The sequence below is a fragment of the Aureococcus anophagefferens genome, assembly GCF_000186865.1.
Source record: "Aureococcus anophagefferens unplaced genomic scaffold AURANscaffold_320, whole genome shotgun sequence".
NCBI classification, from domain to species: domain Eukaryota; class Pelagophyceae; order Pelagomonadales; family Pelagomonadaceae; genus Aureococcus; species Aureococcus anophagefferens.
In genome coordinates, this window is record NW_008705848.1 from 5,834 (window position 1) to 7,662 (window position 1,829).

A 1,829-nucleotide genomic window follows, 5' to 3' on the forward strand; every position below is an offset into this window, starting at 1 on the left:
CCGCAGAGAACTCTTCCGATTTCGACGGTAACTCCGCAGACTCGCCTGCCGCCTCCAGGTTGACGCGGCTGAGCAGAAGGTTGTAGATCTCCTTGGAATTCAGGACCGGGTTGGATGGGGTAAGGTCGAGCGCCGTCGCCCAGTCCTGCAGGTCTTCCCAGGTAAGCGAAGCGCCGTGGGCAAGCAGCGTCTTCACGACGGCGACGCGGCCTGCTTCAACGGCGAGGAAGAGCGGCGTAGGCGACATACCGCCGGCCGAGGCATCGACGTCCGCACCTTCGTTGAGCAGCATCGACACAATTTTTGCGTGTCCCAAGGCCGCGGCGACGTGGAGCGCCGTCGCCCCGTCCTGCAGCGGGTCTTCCCAGGTAAGCAGAGCGCCGTGGGCAAGCAGCGTCTTCACGACGGCGACGTGTCCTGCCCCCGCGGCGTAGAAGAGCGGCGTAGGCGACATACCGCCGTCCGAGGCATCGACGTCTGCGCCTTCGTTGATTAGCATCGACACAATTTTTGCGTGTCCTAAGGCCGCTGCGACGTGGAGCGGTGACTGCCACTGGAGGAACGTCTCACCTTGATGCGTTCGCTTGTGGATGTTAGCGCCCGCGTCCAGCAGCTTACGCACGCCGTAGTCGTAGCCGCTTAGGCAGGCGATGTCGAGTGGCGTTTGGCCAAAGCCGAGGTTTGTCTCGATGCGACCTTCGGACAGAGCGAGGTCGACCTCCTGCCGCCAGTGTCGCAGCATTTCGTCAGAGGGCGCTTCCCAGTGCGCGGCGCCGCGGGCGACGAGCGCGGCGAGGCACACGTGGAAAAGCCCTCGCATCGAAGTCATTGCTCCCGCGTAAAGGGCGTCGAACACACGACGGTGAGCGCGCGGCCAAGGCCCCTCACGCCGACTGCGCCATCGTCCTCCCCCGGAGCCCGGGCCAAGGGGTAATAAATAGTATGGGGTGGCAGCTCAACGAGATATTGCCGCGCGAGGTCCTCGTACTGCAACCATGAGATCGCGGGGGAAGGTGCCGCGGGCTGCCCGGACGCAATGGAGGGCCAGGAGGGCGCGCCCGGCGTAGAGGGGCCCCCCGTAGCGGACGCGCCGCCCGCGGCCGACGCCGACGTGCCGGGCCACAGGCGGCCGATCGACGCGTCCCAGAAGCGCCGCCTCTGGAAGTTCTTCGACGAGAACTACGTGGGCTGGCGCAGCTCGAACCTACCGAGGGAGGGCGTCGACGAGAAGCTCGACAAGTTCATCACGGAGATCGAGCTCGTGCGCACGCAGGTCTCGAGGCAGCTCACCTCGTGGAAGAAGGCGAAGAACCCGGCCGCCGTCGCGCTCACGCTCGACGTGTTTTCCCGGCGCCGCGTCGTCGCGGGGCCATGATCTCATCGACTGCATCGTAGGCGTCGCGCGAGGACCTCAAGCAGCGCATCGCCGCGCGCATCGGCTGCCTGCGGGACCTCACAGCAGCCGCCCTCGCCGACGCGAAGTCGATGCTCAAGGACGTGACGGCGGCGGCCGACGTCGTCGATCGACTGCTGAAAGATGACGAGCCGGTCCAGGGCGCGGCGGACTTCGGGGACCGCTTCTTCGAGGACCTCATCGACGCCTTGGCAATGACCTCCTCGAAATCTGCGGGCGGCGGCATGGCGGCGTCGAAGGCGTTCTTCGAGCAACGGTTGACGATCATCGACGAGCAGCAGACGCTCTGGAACCAGATGCACTCCGTCACGGACCAGCTCTCGCGGGAGGAGAAGCTGACTATTACCAGGGCCTTTGTCGCCTTCGAGATGGCCGCCTTCGACGGGTTCAAGGAGGCGATCGCCGACGTGGACCT

At 65.7% G+C, this 1,829-nt stretch overlaps 1 protein-coding gene across 1 annotated transcript; it reads right to left on the reverse strand.

Moving 5' to 3' along the window:
• Positions 1-259: 259 nt before the first annotated feature.
• On the reverse strand, positions 260-742 carry AURANDRAFT_35077 (hypothetical protein; the record flags this gene model as incomplete). The annotated part of the gene is made up of 1 exon (XM_009044439.1): positions 260-742. A coding segment is annotated over one exon (483 nt), but the record flags the coding sequence as incomplete, so codon positions are not given.
• Positions 743-1,829: the final 1,087 nt, after the last annotated feature.